Below are 24,276 nucleotides of genomic sequence, written 5' to 3'. Positions count from 1 at the left end.
ATTTGGTTAAGGCTTTATCGGAGGGAGGGGATGCTGAAATGGCTCAAACTGAGATCCTAATTGCCAAATCCGCTATAACGGAGATTTCATTTGCCAAATCTGCGGGTAGATATTTTGCTTGGCGGTCTAAGCTCTACGAGAGCAATGAAAGAGTGGACCATATGCTAGCGGTCCGGATCAGAGAAAAAGAAGCACAAAATAGGATCACAGGTATTATAGACCCGGATATAGGCTTAGTAACTGACTTAGGGGAAAGTCTCTCTGTGTTTCAGAAATGTTATCAGAAGTTGTATTCTGAGGATATAAGCAATAATTGTAGGACACAAGTGGAAACTCAGAGATATCTCGAAGAGGTCAAAGTTGATCTACTATCTTCTGTAGATCGTGAAATTCTGGATGCTCCAATTAGTCTGGGAGAAATAAACCGGGCACTAGACTCATTATCCTCGGGCAAAGCAGCCGGCCCTTATCTTCTTCCTGACAAATTTTTTAAGATTTTACAGACACAGCTGGCATCCATAATGTTGGAAATGTTTTGTATAGTTCAGAGTGGCGATACACCCCCTGTGTCATGGCGGAATGCTAAGATAGTGTTTTTTTTTTAAAAAAAGGAAAAGTTGCGACGGACCCAGGGTCATATCGGCCTTTACATTAATAAGTAGTGACATCAAGATTTATTCGAAGATTTTTGAAAACAGACTGGCCTGAGGTATAATAAAGATGGTATCTCCACAACAACATGGCTTTGTCCCTGGTTGTAAAACTATAAATCATATACGACGGGTCATAACATTGTTTGACTATACTAAGGTTACAGGAGATCCTATGGCCCTAATTCTTTTAGATGCCGAAAAGGCATTCAATAGGGTCTCCTGGCCTTTTTTATGGGCTGCCTTGAGGCATTATGGGATTGGGGATGGGTCTTTAAAAGCAATTCAAAGTATGTATAAAGACCCAGTTGCCAAAATTGCTCTGATGGGGGCTCAGTCTGGAGAGATCAGAATAAAGCGTGGAACAAGACGAGGATGTCCGTGCTCCCGGTTATTATTTGCTATTTATATCGATTCTCTAATCAGGAAGATTCAGAAGAGTCAAGCAATACAACCTATCTCTGCTAGAGGGGGAGATGTAAAGATTCTGGGCTATGCAGACAACCTAGCTATTACAACAGCAGCTCCCCGCCAGGCGCTGGAAGAAATAACTACCTTGACATTACAATTTGGCAGGATATCCGGATATCATTTGAATTATAGCAAAACTCTAATTGTTGTTAATGATGAGGTCACATTAGTCGATCATCGGGTAGTCCCTAATGCCAGATACCTAGGTATAGAAATAAGTGTTAGACCCGAGGATATTGTGGATATTAACCTTAAGCCGTTACTCCAGAAAATTAACTTGGATTCTCGCAGAATGAATAATTTACACTTAAAACTAGTTGGGAGAAATAATGTTTTAAAAATGATTTTCCTGCCCAAGATTTTATATTGTTTTCGAGCAATCCCGCTAGATATACACAAAGTTTGGTTTACAAAGCTAGATCAGCTTGTTCCATGGATTCTGTGGGCTGGGCAACACCCTAGAAGGGCTCTTAGATACATGAGCTTATCAAGTGATAGAGGCGGTTGGTTTGTTCCTAATTTTCAAATCTACTACTGGGTAGTTACGCTGAAACAGATGGGGGACTTGTTAAATGGGGCGAATCTGGGAAACTCCGAGGTCTCAATTTATCATTTAATTTATGAGGTAGAAGCAAGAGGACTCCTTTTGCGCCACATAGATTGTGCTTAGAGGGTTAAATTTAAGGTATTATTAGCTGCCTATAGGGTCTGGACCACGATCAGGAAAAAGTTCAGGATTGGGCGGGTTCACTTATATTCTCCTCTATGTAATAATTCCCTACTCCCGGCAATTTTCCAAGATGTCTATTTTAGGAATTGCGTCAATATTGGTATTCAGTGTATAGGAGACCTTATCCTGAACACTGAAATGTGCCCTTTGAGGCTATCAAAGAAAATTTCAGGATTGAAAATAAACATTTTTTAAAATATTTGCAGATTTGGGATTTTTTTTACAAAAAGACTCAATATTCGAGAACAAATTCCTTTATTAAATCTAATCATTGTGGCCCAATCCACAACAGCTACTCTTTATAAACTTATTAATGAGAAGATGGGGCATGATCTGGGCAAGCATTTTGAGAGATGGCAAACCAGTTTACAGGCTGGGCAAGGTGAATGTGAAGACTCCCTTTTGTTTTGTCAAACCACATGTATTTCTGCCAAACTGCAGGTACAATGTTTTAAGACCTGGTGTAACTTATATATTACTCCAGCGCGTATTCACCGATGGGGGGACTTCCGGGATACACTGACCCCGGTGCGGGTTGTTGGCTGCAGATAGTACCCATATGTTTTCCACCTGTCCTGGTTTGTCTGAATTAGTGGTCAAAATGGAACAACGCCTGGAATCCTTATTGGGCTATGTTGTATCATTGACCCCACAGGTCATTATGCTAAGGATCTCCAACCAAGAAATGGAAGAAGCAGATCGGAAAATGGTATACATTGCAATGGCAGTGTTTCCGTTGTGTCTGGCCACGGTTTGGCTAGACCAAAATCCTCCCTCGATGCATGTTTGGTTTAGTAAATTATTATTTATATATAACTGGGAGATATCTGTGTTTAGAAGAAGGGGGGGGTCGTGCAAGAGTGAAATGCGAAAAGATATGGGTCTCTTTAACTAAATGGTTGAACAAAGAGTAATTGTTAATACAAGTGGATATACCCCTACGTTGCTAGTGTCAGTTGCTGTTTTAGAAGTTTTTGGTTTACTCTCCTTTGCTGGGATCCACCGGGGGTGGGGGGCGGGTGGGTCATAATTCGGGGGAAAAATGTTGGCTTCAGATATGGGCTTGTTTTTTCCTTTTCTTGTTGATGTGACTACTCGTTACGTTGATTTGGTTGTTTCTGTATCTGATGTCCAATAAAAAAAAAAGTGTTTGTTTCTGTATCTGATGTCCAATCTGATGTCCAATATATATATATATCGGAGACTGGCTTTAAGACGCCTAGAATCGAGATACATTATCTTGTTAGATTCTAAGATTCCCAATGGCCTCAATTCAGACGAAGCTCTAACAGTACATCTATAGTCCAGTGGTAAAACTTCTCCTACTCAACAAACTCCATTCCATGAATAACTCTGTTCAGTAATTATTGTATATACATTTGTACTATATATGTTATTATTTGGAATTTTTTCTGACACACATCCAACAAGAATATGTCGATAATATATGTGATAGACATAGCAATAGTAAGTAATTATGAGATTGTTACTAAAAATGGGATCACCTACTCCACTGGGAGACGACGTACAGTTGTATCAAAATAACGAAGGTGACTCATATTTGCAGCCTGCACAATGAATGGAATTGTGTAGAGATTTGCGAGACAAGATTATGTCTATAGAAATTACGAGATATGGGTAATAGTATGAAATGCTTTCTGAATCCTTATGTAATGCTGATTCATTTATTTAAATGCATTTCTTTCTTTCTTTAACTATTTTACACACTAACTGACATAAAATGTGGTAACAATATGGAAATGATTTTGTAAATATGGAGAACATATAGTTCCGGAAAAAACTTTTCTATGTCTATCTATAGTATATGCTATGACTCATGGTAACAATGGCAACGAACAACCAGTCAAGTTACAGCTTTGGCTTAGAGGTGTCAGCATGTGATTGTGTATATATACAGGCGTCACTATCAGCAGAGTAAGTGAGCAAGGCGGAGGCTTCCGCCGAAACGCGTCTGTGCAGCATGTTGGAATAAACACTCTTTCTTGAGTTAAATTCATGGAGTCAGTGCCTTCCTTATATCAGTTTGGATTGGATTGGTAAATCATATATATATATATATATCACAGAAAACTCCTCAGAAAGCACAGGAGACAGACCACAGGACCAGGACAATGCTGAATTCTTCTTTTTTATTTGCTCATCACCGTGAGAGAGTGCATAACGCGTTTTGGGCTCCCTGAGCCCTTGTTCACATGCAACATTTTGTTTGTACATTTTCTATTTTTATAGTGCCCAATTCTCCCGAGTGTAGCCACCCCTTCCTACATCATGTGACCATAAACATGAAAGACAGATTTATATTTAAAATGTCTGAATCTCCGTATAAATACGTATAAAATCACATGAGAATCTCAATCCAATTAAGTGCTTTCTGGATAAATCCATCCAACATTTTGTATCTAGAAGGGGGCAAAAGAAAAGAGGATAAAGCCATTAAAAGCAATCCCTCTTCACTACCTACAATGTATATCTGTATCTCATACACGGGACTTAAAAAATTTTCAAATAACAATTGGGCAACATTTTAGATATTATACATTAATTTCAAAAAAGTGCAAACAGTGCATGTCCATAAAAGTGCAAGAAACTATTGTGACCACTATTTTGTCAAGAAGGAAAGGGGAAGGAAAGTGCTAGAGTGCAGTCTGAAATCCACTCGTACATGTAGTACTTCAATCATATAGTATCAACAATTGGGTAATCCACCACATTTTGTTCTATATATACATTTGATAAGAAGCATTTCCAATTACAAGCAAGTATGTTTTTCAATTATTAAAATTCATAAAAACACCCAGTGTATAAAAAAGTTAGTAGAAAAGTAGAAAAATATATCTTATTTAAATATAGGCATTCAATTGCATATATTTACTGAAAAAGGAGAATAGATCAAGACAATTACATGTATTCCGACTAACAGGGACCCTGACTAGACGAAATTAAAAATGTATAGTATAGTAATGTATGTGGATACTAATTAGACTAAATCACTAGATTGCAATAGCCTCCAGGCAACAAGGAACTTGACTACCTGGGGGAAAAACAGTGATTAGTGGTATAAATTCAAGTCGGGTATCATCAAAATATTGATACATGAGGATTATTAAAGAAAAGTGTGCAAATCCTCTGTGTTGTTAAGGCCATTCGGGCTTTTACTATCAAACTCCAATATCATATTGGACTCAAGCTGTCTCAATTTTAGATTCCTGTCACCTCCTCTTCTTAATTTGGGTACAGCTGCCACAACATAGTACGATAAACAATTTAAATCTCTGTTATGTACTAACTCAAAATGGCGTGCAACTGGATAACTTGAGTCATGATGCAAAATTGCCCGCAGATGCTGAAGGATCCTGACGTGCACCTGTTTGACAGTACTTCCAATGTAGTTTAAGCCACAGGTGCACGTCAGGACATAAACTGCAAACTCAGTCTTACAAGTATGTTGGCCTACAATAGGAATAGCGGTCTCACTGAATGGGGTAGAGTAGTGTGTCCTGTTAACCCCAAATTTGCAGGCCCTACAACTAGAGCATTTGCGGAATCCGCCCATTGTCTGCATCCTATTGGGTTTTTGCTTGAGTTCCGGACATGGTCGGTCCAAAACAGCTCCCATGTTGCGTGCTCTACGAAAAGTTATTGTGGGCTTCGGGGGCAACAGCACTCCCAAAACCGAGTCAGACAATATGATTGGCCAATTCTTAGTGATGATTTTCCTAATTGAGTTCTCCTGATCACTGAATGCTGTAATTAACCTAGGGCATAATTTATCATTGACTTCGTCAACAGATAATACCTCTTCTTCTCCAGCAAGATTGGGTGAAAATAAACTGTCTCGTGGTCTTAAGTCTGCTTTATTTAGGGCTTGTTCAAAAGTTTTCTTAGAGTAGCCTCTTTCCCGTAATCTAATCTCAAGATCCCTTACACACTCAGTGAAGTCCTCATTTGTGCTACAAATTCTTTTAAGTCTGAGGATCTCTCCATAAGGGATACTATGAATGGTGTGCCTGGGATGAAGACTGGAGGCGTGTAGGGTGGTGTTCCCTGCGGTAGGTTTCCTGAATAGTGTAGTTTGTATTCTATTTGCATCATCAATGTATATTTTGACGTCTAGGAACTCTACCTCTTTTCTACTCATATATGATGTAAATTTGAGATTCAAATGATTCGTGTTGATATCATTGATAAACATCATGGCCTCCTCCATATCCCCCTGCCATATGATAAACACATCATCGATGTATCTGAGGTACTTGATTATTTTTTCATCTACCCATTTCTTGTGTGTTTTATTGAGGACCTGCTCCTCCCACCAGCCCACGTGTAAACACGCGTAGCTGGGAGAGAAGCAGGCCCCCATCGCCACACCTCGCAACTGTCGCCAGACATCCTTTTCAAAGGCAAAAAAGTTGTTGCATAGACACCACTCAATTAGACTTAGAATGGCTTTGTTGTGTTCATAGAAATGTGCAGGCCTACGACTTAGAAAGTATTTGGCAGCATTGAGACCATCAGTGTGAGCTATGCTAGTGTACAATGACTCTACATCTAACGTCATCAATATCATATCATCCTGCCATTCCACCATTTCCAGTTTCATTAAAAAGTCAGTAGTGTCTCTCACATAACTTGGAAGCAATTTGACAGGTTCTTGCAGGAAAAAGTCTATATACCGCCCCACATTCTCACCCATGCTGTCAATAGCTGAGATAATTGGTCTCCCAGATAATGGTGAAATACCCTTGTGAATCTTAGGTATAAGGTAGAAGATGGGTTGGGTGGGGAATTCTTTGTATAGAAATTTGAACTCCTCCCCTGAGATCAGTCCTTCCCTTCTCCATTTGTTAAGCAACTTATAAAGATTGTCCTTCGCTTGACCATATTCCTTGTTGCTAGACTTGGTGTAACATTCATTGTCAAGCAACTGCCTATGCGCTTCTGCAATATAATCGGATTTGGGCCACAAGACTAAGTTACCACCCTTATCCACTGTTTTTATCACAATGTTGGGATTAGTATCTAGCTTTTTCATCAATGCAAAATAATTCGCTTGTTGTTGATTGAACTTCTGTCTCTTATTTTTATTAACTTTCTTATAAAGTTCTTTTACCTCCGAAATTACACAGTCATGAAAAGTGTCAATAGCATCCCTAGCCATCAATGGTAAAAAATCAGACTTGCCTTTATATGGAGTCAGTCCTGCTCCTTTCTGAGTCAAATTTATTTTGCTTAGTCGTTGTTGAGTTGATATTTCCTCGTCTGGTTGGATAAATTGCGAGTTTGAAGTTGTGTTTAAATCGTGTAAATCCAAAAATAACGGGACGTCAGCTGCTATTATCTCAGGAGCCCCTGAGATAGTGGCCAAAGTTCCAGAATTTGAGACAGTTTTCAATTTTTGTAATGTAAAGAACTTTTTGAGCTTGAGTTTCCGAATATAACAAAATACGTCAACACGAGTTGGCGCATATTTGAAAGATTGCGCTGGACAATAATTGAGGCCTAGTGACAGTAGTTGTTCTTCTGCCCTAGTTAAGACCACATCAGAGAGATTAACGATGGAATTATTTATTGTTGTTTCTTTTTCCGCCAACCTTGTGGCTTCTTTTGCTGTGGTTTTTTGTTTTTGTTTCCGTCGTCTCTCACGTCTTCTTGCATTCCGGCGTTTCCGACTAAGTTCTTTTGTCGAGGTCGGAGTGTTGACAGTCTTTCCGAAACTAAAAAATCAAGCTCCTGCTCTATGTTGAAAACTGTCTCCGGTTGCTGCTGGGTGTATGACCCTATACTTGAGGTACTGGATGCACTTGACAGGGTATTAGAGTCCGTTGATGTTGTACTCAGCGTATCAGTGCCACCCTGGCCACTCCTGCTTGTGCTTGCATTATTTTCCGTGGCTGTTGTCGTTTGTTGTTTGCAACCTTTACCCATATATTGTTGTCGTTTCACATTATTATATTTACGTGCAAACGTGAAAATTTGGCCATTTGCGTAATCAGCCTGGTCCCGAGCAAATTTACTTATTTTCCTCGCTTTAATTTTATCCCCGTGTTTTTTCAGTCTTTCCAGCATAGTGTCTTTCAGTTTTTTTGATGTTTCAGTTTCCACAATTTTGTTGATGTCTTCTTGGATCTTTTCAATGGTTACATCATATGTTGTTTTTATGTATATAATTTTCCTACATGAATATGTAAATATGTAGGTATATATTTAGGTTGTGGCTTATATAAAGCTAGAGTGTTTCACCATAGGTGGGACCCTGACATGTTTTCAATTTTAATCCAGCGGCAGGCGAGGGGATGTACAGGCACAGTTATAACGACTGCCAATTAATTATAAAAAAAACTTTTTTAGCTATGGGAGCGCCATAGACATTGCATTAGGCAATAAATAATGAAAACGGTGATGCCCCATCGCTGGCCCTTCATTTGCCAAGGATCCACCAACCATATGGCAGAACCGTTTAAAATGACTGTGTCGATTTTTTGACTGCTTTTCCGCACTGATGACGGCAAGAGCCAAAAACGTCTCCGGATGTTTTATAACCGACATACATCCCGTGAGTGCACCGGACCTTGGGAGTACCATGAACTCCTTTTTTTGCTCTTTTATAAGCGGTTTCCACCACCGCTTCCGGCTGCACCTGCTGCAAGTTCAGCTGGCCACAGGTGGAATACTGTGCTTTGGATTCAATTTGGACCACTGAACCGCCGCTTACGGAATATGCAGAAATTGACAGAACGGACTTACAAAACCAAATAGACCAACTGAATGTGAAAATACGATTAGTAGAGGGCAGTGAGGCGAATACCAAGTTAAGAGAAGACATGATTACACGCCTTAAAAAAAATGAAGATGTCATAAAGAAGCGCAAAACTTACAAGTTTGAATGTGACAAAAACGATTATGACCAAGGTCAGATTTTCTAATTTGCACGCAAATATGACGCAGCTAAATCGAGTTACAGGAAGAACGACAACCCAAAGGAAGGAGGAGCAATGGCAGGTCCCAGTAGCGGATTACCAGCTGCATCCTCAGTCTCTGTCCTCAGTTCGTCCATGGAAACAGAATCGGAATCAGAAAGTACTCCAAGAGGTTTGAATGCACGAAAACATACATTGGTTGAAGAAGTGGTTTTTTGATGGGAGGAAAGACGACAAACCTTACGTCCCAGAAATACGAATCCCAATCCCAATCCAAAAAGAGGAGAAACATCAAACGAAAAGAAAGAAGGAGAAGTAGGCGCCAGAACAAAAATAAACAACAAACCGAACAACAGGGCAGGGAGGCGCAAGTAACCCCACAATACTAACACCATCTTCAACCTTTCAGAAATGGTGTTAAATAAAGCCAAGCAACAACTTTTGGCATTAGGACTCTCCTTCTGTCCGGAGAATCATTCTGATTAACCCCAAACTAGAGCTGAAATCTACATGTTCATTAGGAAGCTCAAGTTACAGAAATATCATCATCATAGGGCGAACAAATCTGGGGTAATAGAGACACCAATGGTAACCAATAATGTGCAAAGCAACCTTGTGGCTTCCGATGTAAATACGCTTTGTAACTTACATCATCTCGAGCATGATTCTAAAACAAACGAGCAGAGTTCCACTCAAAGAACCATGGACAATGAGTCAATCATGATTAATGCCATTCCAACAACAGGATTCCAACCCAAATCTAAGTTTATTCCCGTAATGCCAAAGGACTCTGTTGATATCTTTCCCGAGATTGTAATGTCAGAGGTAAAGAAATGGAATTTTAGGATCCAAGTGGAAATGACAAACCGAAGAAAGAAACATCAGTTGAAATACCATCAATTAATAAAGAAATTACGGGACAATGATTCCATAGTGGTACGTGGCTCGGACAAGGACAGAAATGTAGTCATCTGGCCTTTCAAACAATATCAGGAAGAGGCCTCTCGCCAACTATCAGATCGGAAATGTTACAGGATAAGCAATCGTCAAGTAACAAAGACAGTACACAATCAGCTGTACACAAAGCTGTTAGCATGGAAGAGCATAGGACTCCTAAATCATGATGATTTCTTTTTTTAAATGACTACCCAGTTTTGCCAATCATGTATTTAATACCAAAGGTACATAAAGACATTGTCTGCCCACCAGGAAGACCGATAATTTCTCCTGTGTTTGCAAATGCTACTTTTAGAAAGTTAGCATTTGCTCGCCTAACTATTTCAGCCCGCCTCTGCCAGGATGTGTATCAGCTGTCTGGGTTTGTGTGAGTGACAGGGCTGGGGAATTCCCGGGAACAGTCGGGGTTACCAAGTGGTGAATAGGGTGCTTACACCAGGATGGGTGGGCGGAGTAGTCCTTGACTCTGAATAGGGTTGTGCTCCACCACCACAATGCTGGGTCCACTGCCTGCGGAGCGTCTGATGCCCCTGCCCTGCACCCTGAAAGAAGACGGCAGCTTCCTGTCAACAGAGTGCTCCAAAACCGTGTTGAACCAGGCTCAGGCCCCCTGGCTGGCAAAGACAAAAGAAAACTGAGTATAAATATAGGAGCCCTGCTCCTAGCAAATCAGATCCTGTTTTGACCACGACGAACCTCTGCCTGACTAGAAGGACCAAGAGAAGCTGAAGGACGGAAACCGGTCCCTGCCCTGAAGGACTGGCCTGCAGTGGTGCCTTGCTGAGAACGGAGAGGAAAAGACCAGAGAGGACTTTGAAGACTTGTGCCTGAAACGATCTCCAAGGGCTTGATCTCGAGCTTGCCCCCTGAACGGAACCCTAGGACCATTGGGTTCTACTCTGCCTGTGCCCGTCTGCTGTTGGGCCTTTAGTTCTGTTCCCTCACCGGAGTTGTGACTTGGGTGCCTTCGCCCCTCCTAAGGTCGTGACAGCTCGGAGCCTGGTCGCCCCGCCGCAGAGAGCCCCGCTCAAGCTTGAGAATCTCTCCACTTCAGTGCCGGGCCGCCCGCTCTATTGTCACCATGCCTGCCACGGAGCGCGTTGTGCGCCTCTCATCTTCTCCCGCCGGAATCTGCACGGAGCGCATCTGATAGCCTCGGACGGTCCGTACGTCGAAACGTACCCGACTGTCTCGCTTTGCCCTCCTGCATACCAAAGCTTGTGCCGCACCTCAAGAAAGGCCTTCCGTACGTTGGTACCGGAGGCCCGGTGCTGCACCCTCACAGATCCACAGGTACTACCTAGCGTGCTAAGAAGTAGTACACCCCGCAGGCCTGAACAGCGCCTCGCCCCGTGAGCTGCATCAGACCCTGGATCGCTGAAACCCTCCACACCGTCCCGCTCACCCGCCTCGCACCTCGAGGGGGCTCCGAGCTGGACAGATCCTTCGGAGAACCGTCGGCCTCGTCCCGGGTCTGCCCTCACCAGTAGCCGCGCCTGAAACGCAAGGTACTCTTGAACTCTACCCTGAGTTCATATCGGATCCAGGGTCCGCAACGTTTGTTTTCCCTGTCGTCGTACCTTGCTGACCAAGAACCCTTAAGACTTATTGCCTATTTAAACCTGGTGGCCCTCAATCGCTAAACGTTATATGGTCTTGTGATAATCCCGCATTTGAAGTATTTTTACATAAAGTCTACGTATTTTTGATACAACCTTACAACTGGTGTCCGTCTGTGGTGGGTCAGTGGGTTTACTGTATGTGATCATAAATGCTTAACTAACTAATGCCCTGAGGATTAGCCTTGTCTGCTCGCGCCACGCAACCTAGAGGGTGAGCAGGCGTTATTCTTACGGAGTAGTTCCCTTGCCCTGACTAGAGGAGAAGGTCCCTGCTTGTCACAAGTGCATACCTGTGCCAACCAGAGACCTCCATTCTGGGTGAAAGATTACCACGCACAGCCATGATTACCTATAGAAGGGCTCCTAGCACCAGGGATCTGATGGTTAACAACAGCACAGTAATAAAATCTAAGAGCAGTTTGCTAACGAACCGTAAATGTTTTTTCCAGTCAGACGTGCAAGGCTTGCAAACATGGAATGAACAAAACTACATATGTCTCACCATTCAAAGACAGGCCGTGCATCATAGATAAATGGTTGACCTGCAAGTCAGAATATGCGGTCTATGTGCTTGAGTGCTTTTGTGGACTGCAGTATGTTGGCAGTACAAAACTGCAGGTCCACAAGAGAGTGCTCCAGCACTTAAGGGCTATTACAAATTCAGATGAGTCCTATCTAGTTGTACGTCATTTTAAGGAGGTACACTTGAATGACCTGCAACATATAAAATATTGCGCGATAGACCGTGTTCCCCCCACCAGACGCGGGGGTAACAGGGAGGCAACTCTCAGGCATCTGGAGACCAAGTATATCTTGGAACTGGACTGCAAAAGTCCAAATGGACTGAACACGGCCGAGGATTTGTACACATGGCTCTGAAAATTGCTGCATTGAGTAGATGATGGTGCAGTTATGATGATGATTCTCCCACACATGTACATAGAGTGTTTAAAATGGATTCTATATAGAAATTTAATAATGGCTTGATATGATCAATTCCCTTAGCTAATCTGGCCACTGTTTTTCATTTGTTGTTTCTGGGTTTCGGCTGCTTAAGAAGAGCTGGATCAGCCATCTGAGGCAGGCCGAACAAAAAAATGTTTTGCACATGAAAAAATATTTCAGGTAATGCTGAAGGGCAGAACCCCTTTGAATCTGCTAGAATACGCAGAAATGTTAGGAGCATCCTTTATGACATAAAGTGTCAAGTCCTGCTTGAATGTCACATTTTGCTTGACCGGTCTGTGGTGGGTGTTCACATCACACTTGGGGCACACTTTAAAGAAGCCTTTCCTGTTGCAAGCAAATCTTATCTGACATATGGGAAGGACCCTTCTTTTGTCATCCAGCTAGTCAGGCCCCAATCACAATGGGTTTCATTTTTACATTACAGGGTCACCACCTGTTTGATAAGTTTACTGTGTTTACATATAACATTTGTGGTGCAAATTAAATAGCGAGAGCCAAACTCTCAAAAGCTTCTTGTGTTTCCAATGAAAACTCAGCTTTGTTCTATCAGATTTCTGTCTCTGCCTTTGTTGGGGATGCTGCGGCTGCTGCGGCTGCCTAAAACTGTCATTCTGGAGGAAACACTAAAACGTCATGTGATCGAGGCCTCTAGGGGCTGAAACGCATCACAGCGGAATAAAACATTATTGAATACACTTATCAGCACGAAGAAAAAGTGGTGTCCGTTCCGTTCCTAATTCCGGATTTATGGAGTTTTGAAGAATTGGTATATATATATATATATATATATATATATATATATATATATATATATATATATATATATATATATATATATATATATTCCTGTGCGAAGCTCCTTCTATCCAATGGAGCAAAGATTGAGGCGCACTCAAGGGGGTAATTTTTATGATAATTTATTGATCACAAATCACCAAAAAAAAAAAAAAAAAAAAATATATATATATATATATATATATATGTATATATATATATATATATATATATGTATGTATATATATATGTATATATATATATATATATATATATATATATATATATATATATATATATATATATATATATATATATATATATATATATATATATATATATATATATATATATATATATATATTACCTACTGGCAGTCGCCAGTAGGTAGTTATAGTTAGGATCGTTTTCCATATTGGGAATAACTTTGCCGCAAAATGAGGGATCTGCCTGTAATTTTCCATAACTTTGCCGCTCTGCGCTCCGCTCCTTCCCTTAAAGTTTCGGGGGGATCCGTCAAGCGGGGGCCGAGATAAAAGGGGGGTCCCAAAACGTGTTTTCCCCATGTTAATTTCCATAGGGCGGTTGGACTCACTGTTAGCCCGAACGGCTGAATGGATTTCCACCAAACTTGGCAAAATTGTAGGGACTGGTACCCCGATGTGCCTTTGCTATGTCTCAAGATATATGCTCCAGTGGTTTTTACGAAAATTAACTTTGAAAAAATATATATTGGGCTACATTGGGCTATATATATGTTAGAGCCCAAATGTAGCCCAATGTAGCCCAATGTAGCCCAATGTAGCCCAAAGATGGCCACCAGAGACAAAAAAACAAATGTAGCCCAAATATCAGCCAGATGTAGCCCAACTATAGCCCAATGACAGAATGTCCCAGAGTGTTCTAAAGAACAACTAGAGCGCTAACAGTCTTACTTATGACAAAAGTATGGCACACCTGAAGTCACCTTGATTGGAATAAAGTGTTAACACTGGAAACATTTAATTTGCAAATGAACAAAATGAGGGGGTTCATTGTGCCATAGAAATTATGATTAGTGCTGAAGAAAGAAAAATTAGGGCACATTTAGAGTGACTTCTCAAATCCTCTTATATTTCATTAAAAAAATTCTGATATGCAGTCTCCCAAGATGGCCACCAGAGACAAAAGAGCCCAAATGTAGCCCAAATATCAGCCAGATGTAGCCCAACTATAGCCCAATGACAGAATGTCCCAGAGTGTTCTAAAGAACAACTAGAACGCTAACAGTCTTACTTATGACAAAAGTATGGCACACCTGAAGTCATCTTGATTGGAATAAAGTTGTAACACTTAATACATTTAATTTGAAAAGGAACAAAATGAGGGGTTTCATTTTGCCATAGAAATTTTATATATATATATATATATATATATATATATATATATATATATATATATATATATATATTCACTGAAAAAACCATAGGTTTCACACCAGTTATAGTTAGGAATTAGCATTTAAAAAACCTATTAAATTCACTGAAAAAACCATAGGTTTCACACCAGTTATAGTTAGGTGGAAATTTTACTCACATAAAACCATTGAAATTCCCACGTTATAGTTAGTTGGACTCACTATAACTTGCGCGTGCAATGCACTGCTGATGACGTCACATATTACATCACTCATTACATGGTCAGTGACATCACTCATGACATCACTGATGACATCTCAAATGACATCACTGATGACATCATCCAGTGAATGTGTATCTTTCTGAAAAATAAATATTTTTTATATATGTATATCTAAAGGTTGATGGAAGAATAAATGGGTAAATAAATGTCTAAATGGATGTTTTTTTGTGTAAAATTGATTGGTTAACTGACTTATTAAATGTATCTTAGTGAATACATATATTAGCGAGTAATGTTTAAATATTTAAATATCTGTATCTGTGTCTCACTTTGTGTATAAGTGGCTGCATGGGTTGGTGAGTAGCTACATGAGTGTGTATATGGGTTATTAGTTGGTTTTTTTTACTATCAGTATCAGTGTCTGTATGGTTCGGTGGGGGATATTACTTAGAGCACAGATGCATGAATGAGTGACTCACTATTTGTATGTATTTTGAAGACAGCATGTGTGCAAGACTGTATGGGTGGATGATTGTGTGTGTGGGTGGGTTAGTGAGTATGTGTTTTTATAATTGATTGTTGAAGAGAGTAAATATGTTTCCGTTTCTGTAGAAGTATGTGTAGTGGTTTGTATATAGCAGTATAATCAAGTAAATGTTTTTTTGATAGTTTATTTGCATGTGTGAATTTGTGTTTGAGTAACTATATGGATGAGTATTAGTGTGTAACAGGATGTATAGGTGTATGAGTACATATGATGAGTAAGTACATGCATGAGTGACTATATAGAACTGTTGGTGAATGAGTGGATGTGTATGTAGATGTTGGAATTACCTAATAAGTTGTTGTAATTGGTATTGGTTTCTCCTTTTTTAAGAAAATGTTAGTTTCTATTTTTGAATGTGTGTGTCAAAGGTTATTTTATGCTGATAGGAGGTCTGCCACTTTGTCACAAGGATGTTGTCATCAGTGATGTCATTTGAGATGTCATCAGTGATGTCATGAGTGATGTCACTGACCATGTCATGAGTGATGTAATATGTGACGTCATCAGCAGTGCATTGCACGCGCAAGTTATAGTGAGTCTAACTAACTATAACATGGGAATTTCAATGGTTTTATGCGAGTAAAATCTCCACCTAACTATAACTGGTGTGAAACCTATGGTTTTTTCAGTGAATATGTATATATATATATATATATATATATATATATATATATATATATATATATATATATATAGTGATTTGGAATAGTGCAACGGCGTGGTTCTGCCGTAGGGAGAGGCACCCATGAGGAGCGCTGCAACTGATCGGGGAAAGCTGAACCGGCGTGTTGTGAATATATATATATTGTTGTTGAGAAAATAAAAACAACCTTTGGATATTAGCCACGTGAGTGTGGATGATTCTTTGGCATGTGGGGAAGAATTTGGAGCGCAATATATATATATTGCCACATTCATCAAAACCAAGCAAAGGTAGCGCATACCACACACATGTGTGTATATTTAAAGATATATCACTATAAGTTAACATAAACTGCCTTCACTATTACGCTCCTCACACAAAAATAATAGTCAACAAGTGTGCAAAACTTTCGAAGTCAAGTGACCCAGTCCATGTAATAATTTAACAAAAAAACAAATGCTCATCATTTCCAGGGATACCAAATGGCACTACAAGTCATACTTAGAACAACTCAACAATGTGATGATACAAAAAGAAAGTGCCCAATACAGGATACAGAATAGAAAAGCACAAAACCCAACACTTAAAAGGAAAATGGGGTCAATTCATTCTACCACCCCCTATGGCACACCCAATACGCACATTCTTCCTAAGCCCTCCTAAATAAATAAATAAAAAAAATCCCGTCATCAATCCTCATCACTTTCTGTGCCCCTCTGTTGTCAATCTACCATCCTACTGCAAGGATAGTATGGATTTTATAACCAAAGTACAGAACATCCCCTGGCAACCTGGGTATATTTTGGTTACAGTGGACGTGGTATCACTGTATACATGTACAGATCATGCACTGGGATTAGAAGCATGTACATTCTTCTTTAGGGACAAACCTTTGGCTGTGTATGATCACTCCATGCTCTTGCTGGAAATGCTGCGTTTCTACTTGGAGCACAACTATTTCCTATTTGAAGACCAATGGTATAGACAACTAACCGGGACTGCTATGGGAAGTTGCTTTGCTCCAAGCTACTCATGCATTTTCATTGTGTGGTGGGAATCAGAGCATGTCTGGTCAGAGCCCAAAGAGGAATTGACTGAGTGCCTAATATTGTGGACCCGCTCTATTGATGATATTTTTCTGATATGGAATGGGCCACAGGAAAAGGTGGATGCTTTCTTGCTTAGGATGGCAGACAATGATTTGAATCTTAGGTTTACCAGCAGAACAGAAACCACTAGCGTTGACTTCCTAGATGTTAGAATAGATATAGCAGAGGAAAGCATCCAGACCAGCCTTTTCAGGAAAAGTCCTGCGGGCAATAGTATCCTACATGCCCATGGTCACCATCCTACCAAGCTGAACTGGGGAACTTCTAAGGGCAAGGAGAAACTGCAGTACGATTTAATGTCTTTGAGAGTGAAACTAAGATGACGGAGGAACGTTTTAGGCAGAAGGGATACCCAGAGAAGGTGATCAAGGCTGCCAAAGAAAAAAGTATGGGCACCACAGAGACACTCTCGTAAGAAAAGGGATGTTAAGAATGAGGTCCGGTTGATCACTACTTTTAGCAGTGAGTCAAGAGCCGTCAGCAGGATAATAGGTAAGCATTGGAACGTGGTAACATCTGATCTGGTGATTGGTGACCTAGTAAGTCACGGACCACAGATAACTTATCGGTAAAGTGATTCCCTCAGGGACCTGCTAGTCAGACCCTCCAGCATTTCACGATTTGCAAAATCATCGAAAAATCAGCACTTTTGTAAAAAGGCCACACTTTTTACCAAAGTGCCTGCAAAATCAGGGCTTGGCGGCTGGGCAGCAGAAAGCTTCAGCAGTCCTGTCTCCTGCAAGAAGAGCTGAGCCAGGCATGCAGGGCAATTCCTGCATTGGGTACTCAGCAAAAACGTGCAGGCATTTGCAGTGCAGAACAAAAGAGCTGCATGGTTCTCGTCTGACATTGGAGGGTCTGCCATGTGCAGTGACTGGATCTGCCGGCAGAGAGGATACCGAGGAGCACAAGGAGCACTCACTCTGTCAGCTGCATGCCCAGCCCAGCCCCCCCACCTTCTCTCTTTGGTGGCTTTGCTGACGTCTCTGCACATCCGGCTCCTCTTAGCGGCGATTTGAGTTAAGGGAGAGCTTTCAGCTGAGGATAGCACGTACTGCCAGGCAGGGGGCACAGAGCGGTATTTTTAGGGAAGCCGGACTGCCTCATTGTTCTTGGGACAGAAGAACCCCCTTAGACATGCACTTGCCAGCCCGGGGAGCAGTTTGCGCCAATCCATCTGGGGGTTCCAAAAGATATATTTATCTTTAATTTACTCTGAATATATAGATCGTGACAGGGACATGTGTGTCTCCTGAGAAATAACAAGACAAAGCATGCTAGCTGGCTTTAAACTGCCTTCTGGTGGAGGAGAAATAAAACGAGGAAGCATTTCGGAACGGATATAGGCAGGCCCGGCTCCAGGAATTTTTATTTGGGTGGGCAGAGGGGGCATTTGGGTGGGCCACTGCGTGCTCGATTTGTCGTATATATGTCTGGGCAGGCCTGCTTCAGGGCCCTCCTTCATCTCTTCTTCGTCTTACAAGGCCCAGTAAAACTCACTCTTTACCAAATCTCTTTCTACATATTATCACTATCAAAAAGTGTTTTTTCCATGTAAAGTTTCTTTGATGGGAAGAGGAGCTTTCTGAGATGGGACTATCGGGCAAGTGACACATCTCAGGCTCCCTCTGTGCGAGCCTTCAGTGAGAATCCCTCTTTATTACTACCTCCACCTGACCCCGGACTCTGCAACGCACTCCCTTACAGGCTTGATTATCCACTACTCCTCTCCAGTGCACCTTATCTCACAGCTGACCTTGGGCCCCAGCCCCATATCAGGCACCTTCAGGCTCCACTTTCATTTTTCCCGGTTAAAAGATTAGTAAAATCACCTTCAAACTTAAACATTGAATATAGCAGTAAATATAATTAGCACGCACTTTAAAGTATGTTCCACAGTAGCCCTTATGGCCCAACTGCTAATTAAATAAACAAAAACAGGAAGGCCATGACAGGGCCGACTTTAGCGCTGATGCGAAAGTCTTTTTTGGCTCCACACCAATAACCTCTTTCTCCGTAAATACCTTTACTACCACCTTCTAACAGTGCCCCTCATCCCTCCATGGCCCCCCTATTGACCTCCTCCTCGGATTCCCTCACTGCCACACCCCACAAGTGCCCCTCATCTCTCTCAAGTCCCTCCCCCAATGACCTCCTTCTCGGATTCCCTCACTGCCACTCTCCACTAGTGCCCCTCATCTCTCCATAGCACCACCCCTACCCCTTGACCTCCTCCTCGGACTCCCTCACTGCCACCCTCCACTAGTGCTCCTCATCTCTCTGTAGTTTTTACATTTATTCATTTTTTCCCTTCCACCCCATGACCTCCCTCACTGCCACCTTCCACCAGTGCCCCTCATCTCCCTGTAGACCCCCATTGACCTCCTCCTCAGATTCCCTCACTGCCACCCTCCACCAGTGCCCCTCATCTCTCCGCAGCTCCACCCCCACTCGTGACCTCCTCCTCGGATTCCCTCACTGCCACCCTCCACCAGTGCCCCTCATCTCCCTGTAGCCCTCCATTGACCTCCTCCTCGGATTCCCTCACTGCCACCCTCCACCAGTGCCCCTCATCTCCCCGTAGCTCCACCCACACCTGTGACCTCCTCCTCGGATTCCCTCACTGCCACCCTCCACAGTGCCCCTCATCTCTCCGTAGTCCCCCACCCTTTGACCTCCTCCTCAGACTCCCTCACTACCACCCTCCACTAGTGCCCCTCATCTCTCCCTAGCACACCTCTCCACCCCAGGACCTCTTCCTCGGATTCCCTCACTGTCACCCTCCAACAGTGCCCCTTATCTTTACATAGCCCCTCTCTCATATGCATTTCATTTGTTGTACAGTGCTACTCATATCAGTGCAGGGTGTTACAGTACTTTATATCACGCACACATTATACAGAGACAAAGAATCATACAAGTATGTAAATCAGTCTACAGGGAATGTCACATAAACCAATGAGGATTACAAGGTGTATGAATCACGTCATCCATACTGGTGGGCAGTATATTTTAATAGGGTTTGGTCTGGGGAAACACAACCGTAGGTTTTAAACAGTATTCCATGGGGGTCAGCTTTACTGATAAAAATGTATATCTGCCCAAACATACTCATTTTAGCAACATTAGAATAATGAAAGACTAAGTTTTAACTATATCACAAAACCCAAAAAAAGTGAAGTTCTAACTATACCATTCATGTTCGTATGCAGCTCTTTGGTGACAGTTCATTGGTCTCTGTCCTATGTTAGGATTGTACCTTCTGAACTGCAAGTAACACAAGGATCTCTGTGACAAAGGCAGTAACCCACTGAGCTATCCACATAAAATACAGTTCATCTGCATTTAAAAACTACTAACAGACAAATGATTGCTCTCCAGCAGGATCATTATTCACCAGCGTTATCTGGGCATTTTGTATTGTCTAATTGTTGTACTGCACCGGACATGATAATGATAAAAACTGTTTAAATGAAGCGCACACAAAATATGTGTCCTGCTGTGCCTGTGCAGATAAAAAAAAAACAGTAACACATTCTCTTACCTACTACTCCATTAGTCAAACTTTGTGTTACAGCCTCATGGGATAAGCAGCTGCAGGGGTCAGGAAAGGTGAATAGGAATAAACAAACTTTTTTTCTCCTGAGCTGCATAGAAAAAGAAATATCCACTCAGCAGAACAGTAGGCAAAGGTTACCATTAACAAAGAAAGAATTTGTCACCTTTACCATGTGGAGAAGAAGGGGTGAAAAAATAAACAAAGCCTCGTTAACATGTAAATGGTGTTTTAAAGACCGGTGAAGTACTCGGGTGCGGCTGCAATAATCTCAAAAACTATCTGTGTGTGTGTCAGCCCGGGAAGCTGTCTCAGCCAAGGCACACACACACACACAGACAGCCTTTGAGATTATCGCAGCCGCACCCGAGTACTTCACAGGTCTTTAAAAGACCATTTACATGTTAAGAAGGCTTTGTTTATTTTTTCACCCCTTCATCGCTACATGGCGCCTGCCTTCAAGCCCTCACTGCGAGGGCCAAGGCATCTGTTTGGGTGGGCCAGGCTCATGTTTGGGTGGGCCTGGCCCACCCGGCCCACCCGCTAGAACCGGGCCTGGATATAGGCCTCTATTAGTTTCAGTTTGTACTTTTATTTCAGAAGTAGAATGCGTTACTGTTTTTTTAAGCCTGCCTTCAGGGTCACACATGACATCGTAATGCTATAAAATTGTCTTATATAACTAGATAATATAAATGTTTTTCTCTGTCTGGGGCACAGGTGGGAGGAGGGCAGTCATGTGGAATGTATTGCAGCCCCAGCACACTTTACCATTAACCTTAGACTCCTAAGTGCTGTTTTTAGTTTCAATCATTTTTATTGTTTTAAGGTTACATACATCAACATGGCAGGCATTTCCACTCATGTAACAAGCAGTGGCGGCTCCTCTAATAAGGCATGAGAGCATAATCATTTTATTTTTAGTAGTTGTGGGCGCAGCAACTTTGCCAGGCCGTGTGGGGCTGCTCTGCTGACAGAGCAGGGGAGGCGAGGAGCTTAATTTGTTTAGGACTTGTGCCCTGGAGGAGGGGGTGGTGGTAGGAAGGTTGGGACCAGAGGGGGTCAGTCAGTATAATCATGTGTGCAACTTGTTGTTTACTGCGCAGTTTTAAGTGCATGAGCAGCTGGGAGAGGATCTAATTACAGCAACCCATGGTGTAGGCTTGTAAGCAGTGTCAGTGGTGGAAGAGTGGACGGGTTGTTGCCAATGGTCAGGGTAGGGGTGTCTGCACCCTGTTTTGGGGTGAGAGTAGACAGGAAGTGGGGCACTGCGTTGGGCACCAACGCATCCCCTCTTTTCTTGTTTCGGGACCCAGCAGGGGTGCATTTAGGCTTGCAAGAGTGTCTTAGCCTCTCGTGGGCACGCCACTTTAAAAGTAGAGAGTTATGATTGGCCCAGGGATTTTTATTTTCCTCAGGCCATATCACTCCTGCAGAAGTCAGAGTCCCAGGTTCTCTGATTGGCTGCCAGCAACATGAGAAAAATGTTGCTGCCAGCCATTACAGGACTCGGGGAATTAACATAACAAACAAATACTCTCAGACACTTTACACATGCCTATTTGAAAGTGGAATACTTTGCTAAAATAGTTTCCATTGATTTAAGACCGAAAATGTAGGATTACAAGTAAAGTAAAGTGCTGCAACACTACTGCTAAATTTAAATTTCTGTGCCGCAAAATTTGCAAATCTATGCTGTAATATCCGGGGTGGTCTGGTAAGTGCATAGTTATCCGAAGAAACAGCAAGGGCTCCTTGGAGCCTGGCTTAGAGAATCGCTAGGATTGTGGAAGTGTGTCAGGTGTATGGTGTGTGCACATAGTTCCAAATTCAGAACATACTTCTTACCAACAGGGAAGAAAGCTAAGATCAAACACTTTTTGAATTGCAATAGTGATTTTGTGGTGTGTGTGTTGGTTTGTGCATGTGACTTGCGTTGTATAGCTTGCGTTGTATAGGGAGAACCATATTTCTGGTTAAGAAGAGGGTACTAGAGCATTTTCGTGCTATCAAGAACCATGATGTGAGCTATCCGGGAGTGAGACACTGCAATCAGACACATGGTACCACAAGTGATGGGATCACTTTATTTGGTGTTGACAGGATCCCACTGAATCTGAGAGGAGGTGATCAGGAACGGGCACTAAGGAAACTGGAATCTGAATACATAGTGCAGCTTAACTGCAAATATCCGAATGGCCTGAACCAGGATAAGGGTCTTCGTGTTCATCTGACATAGTTCTTACCACTGCAGCCTTCTCTCTTCTGTACTGATCCATGACGTTTAAAGTGAAATGTAGTCTTCCTTCTGTGTTTGTGTTGTTACTATTTCTCCTTCGGCCAAGTTGCATTTTCAAAATTAATATTATTAGTTTTTCTGGACACAGTGTATTTAAGCATCTTTAACCCTCATTCGAGAGGCTGTGGTTTTCGCCCCTAGACAATGGGACTTTTTATTTATTATGGGGGACTTAGGAAGAATGTGCATATTGGGTGTGCCATAGGAGACGGTAGAGTGAACTGGCCCCATTTTCCTTTTAAGTCTAGGATTTTGTCCTTGTCTATTCTGAATCCTGTATTTGGCACTTTCTTTTTGTATCATCATGTTGTTTAGTTGTTGTAAGTATGACCTGAAGTGCCATGAGGTATCCTTGGAAAGGTTGAGCATTTTTTTGTTTGTAAATTATTAGATGGACTGGGTCACTTGACTTCTAAGATTTTGCACAATTGTGGGCTATTATTTGTGTGTGAAGAGCATAATAGTGATGGCAGCTTATGTTAACTTATAGTGGTATATCTTTGAATATACACACACTGGTGTATTATTCTCTCGTTTCAGTTGGTTCTGCTGAATGTGGCACACTTGTCATCAGCTTCGTGAGGGGGATGCAGCCAGGTAAAGTACACAGGGAGACTGGGATGCATATATATATATATATATATATATATATATATATATATTATATATATATATATATATATATATATATATATATATATATATATATATACACACATATATATATATATACATATATATATATATATATATATATATATATATATATATATAAAATGGCGGTTTGCTCGAGTGAATACAAATCACTATTAGCAATGAAACCTGGATACGTGTCCATCTTTCCAGCAATGGAGTTTGCGAGCGGATTGGATTTTTATATATGTATATATATATATATTCACTGAAAAAACCATAGGTTTTACACCAGTTATAGTTAGCTGGGAATTTTACTCGCATAAAACCATTGAAATTCCCACGTTATAGTTAGTTGGACTCACTATAACTTGCACGTGCAATGCACTGCTGATGACGTCACATATTACATCACTCATGACATGGTCAGTGACATCACTCATGACATCACTGATGACACCATCCAGTGAATGTGTGTCTTTCTGAAAAATAAATAATAGTGAGTAATGTTTAAATATTTAAATATATGTATTAATGTAACACTTTGTGTATAAGTGGCTGCATGGGTTGGTGTGTAGCTACATGTGTAGGTATATGGGTTATTAGATGTTTTTCTTAGTATCAGTATAAGTGTTTGTATGGTTTGGTGGGAGTATTACTTAGCACATAGATGCATGAATGACTGACTCTCTGTTTGTATGTGTTTTCAATACAGCACATGTGCAGGACTGTATGGGTGGATGAGTGTGTATATGTGT

General features: G+C 41.4%; 1 protein-coding gene across 1 annotated transcript in view; it reads right to left on the bottom strand.

The window, feature by feature from the left end:
• Positions 1 to 4,082: 4,082 nt before the first annotated feature.
• C10H10orf67 (chromosome 10 C10orf67 homolog) overlaps positions 4,083 to 24,276 on the bottom strand; it is a 2,166,521-nt gene continuing 2,146,327 nt past the window's right edge. The window contains exon 16 of the mRNA XM_078664370.1: positions 4,083 to 4,271. Within this exon, the coding sequence (XP_078520496.1) occupies positions 4,174 to 4,271 (98 nt within the window). The 3' untranslated portion in view covers positions 4,083 to 4,173. The remainder of the gene's footprint in view (positions 4,272 to 24,276) is intronic.

The sequence above is a fragment of the Lissotriton helveticus genome, chromosome 10 (assembly GCF_964261635.1).
Source record: "Lissotriton helveticus chromosome 10, aLisHel1.1, whole genome shotgun sequence".
NCBI lineage: Eukaryota > Metazoa > Chordata > Amphibia > Caudata > Salamandridae > Lissotriton > Lissotriton helveticus.
The sequence above is the reverse complement of the archived record's forward strand: the minus strand, read 5'-3'. Positions and strand labels throughout refer to the sequence as shown.